Here is a 324-nt window from a genome sequence, read left to right on the forward strand (position 1 = left end):
CCCCCGCCCCTCGGGGCTCCCTCCCCGTGCCCGTCCCGCGGAGCCTCGCCGTGCCCGGTGCCAGAGCAGCGGGGGCGGCCATGGGCAAGGATTATTACCGCACGCTGGGGCTGTCCCGGGGGGCCTCCCCCGCCGACATCCGCCGCGCGTACCGGCGGCAGGCGCTGCGCTGCCACCCCGACAAGGACCGCTCCCCCGGAGCCGAGCAGCGCTTCAAGGAGGTGGCCGAGGCCTACGACGTGCTCAGCGACCCCAAAAAACGGGAGATCTTCGACAAGTACGGGGAGGAGGGTGAGCGGCGGCACCGGGGGCCGGGGGGGCCGG

The 324-nt window shown here is 75.3% G+C and overlaps 1 protein-coding gene across 1 annotated transcript; it reads left to right on the forward strand.

Moving 5' to 3' along the window:
- Positions 1-42: 42 nt before the first annotated feature.
- Positions 43-291, forward strand: LOC121346117 (dnaJ homolog subfamily B member 1-like; the record flags this gene model as incomplete). Its single annotated transcript, XM_041423604.1, has 1 exon — positions 43-291. A coding segment is annotated over exon 1 (211 nt), but the record flags the coding sequence as incomplete, so codon positions are not given.
- Positions 292-324: the final 33 nt, after the last annotated feature.

This window comes from Onychostruthus taczanowskii, unplaced genomic scaffold (assembly GCF_017590055.1).
Source record: "Onychostruthus taczanowskii isolate IOZ18803 unplaced genomic scaffold, ASM1759005v1 scaffold7900, whole genome shotgun sequence".
NCBI lineage: Eukaryota > Metazoa > Chordata > Aves > Passeriformes > Passeridae > Onychostruthus > Onychostruthus taczanowskii.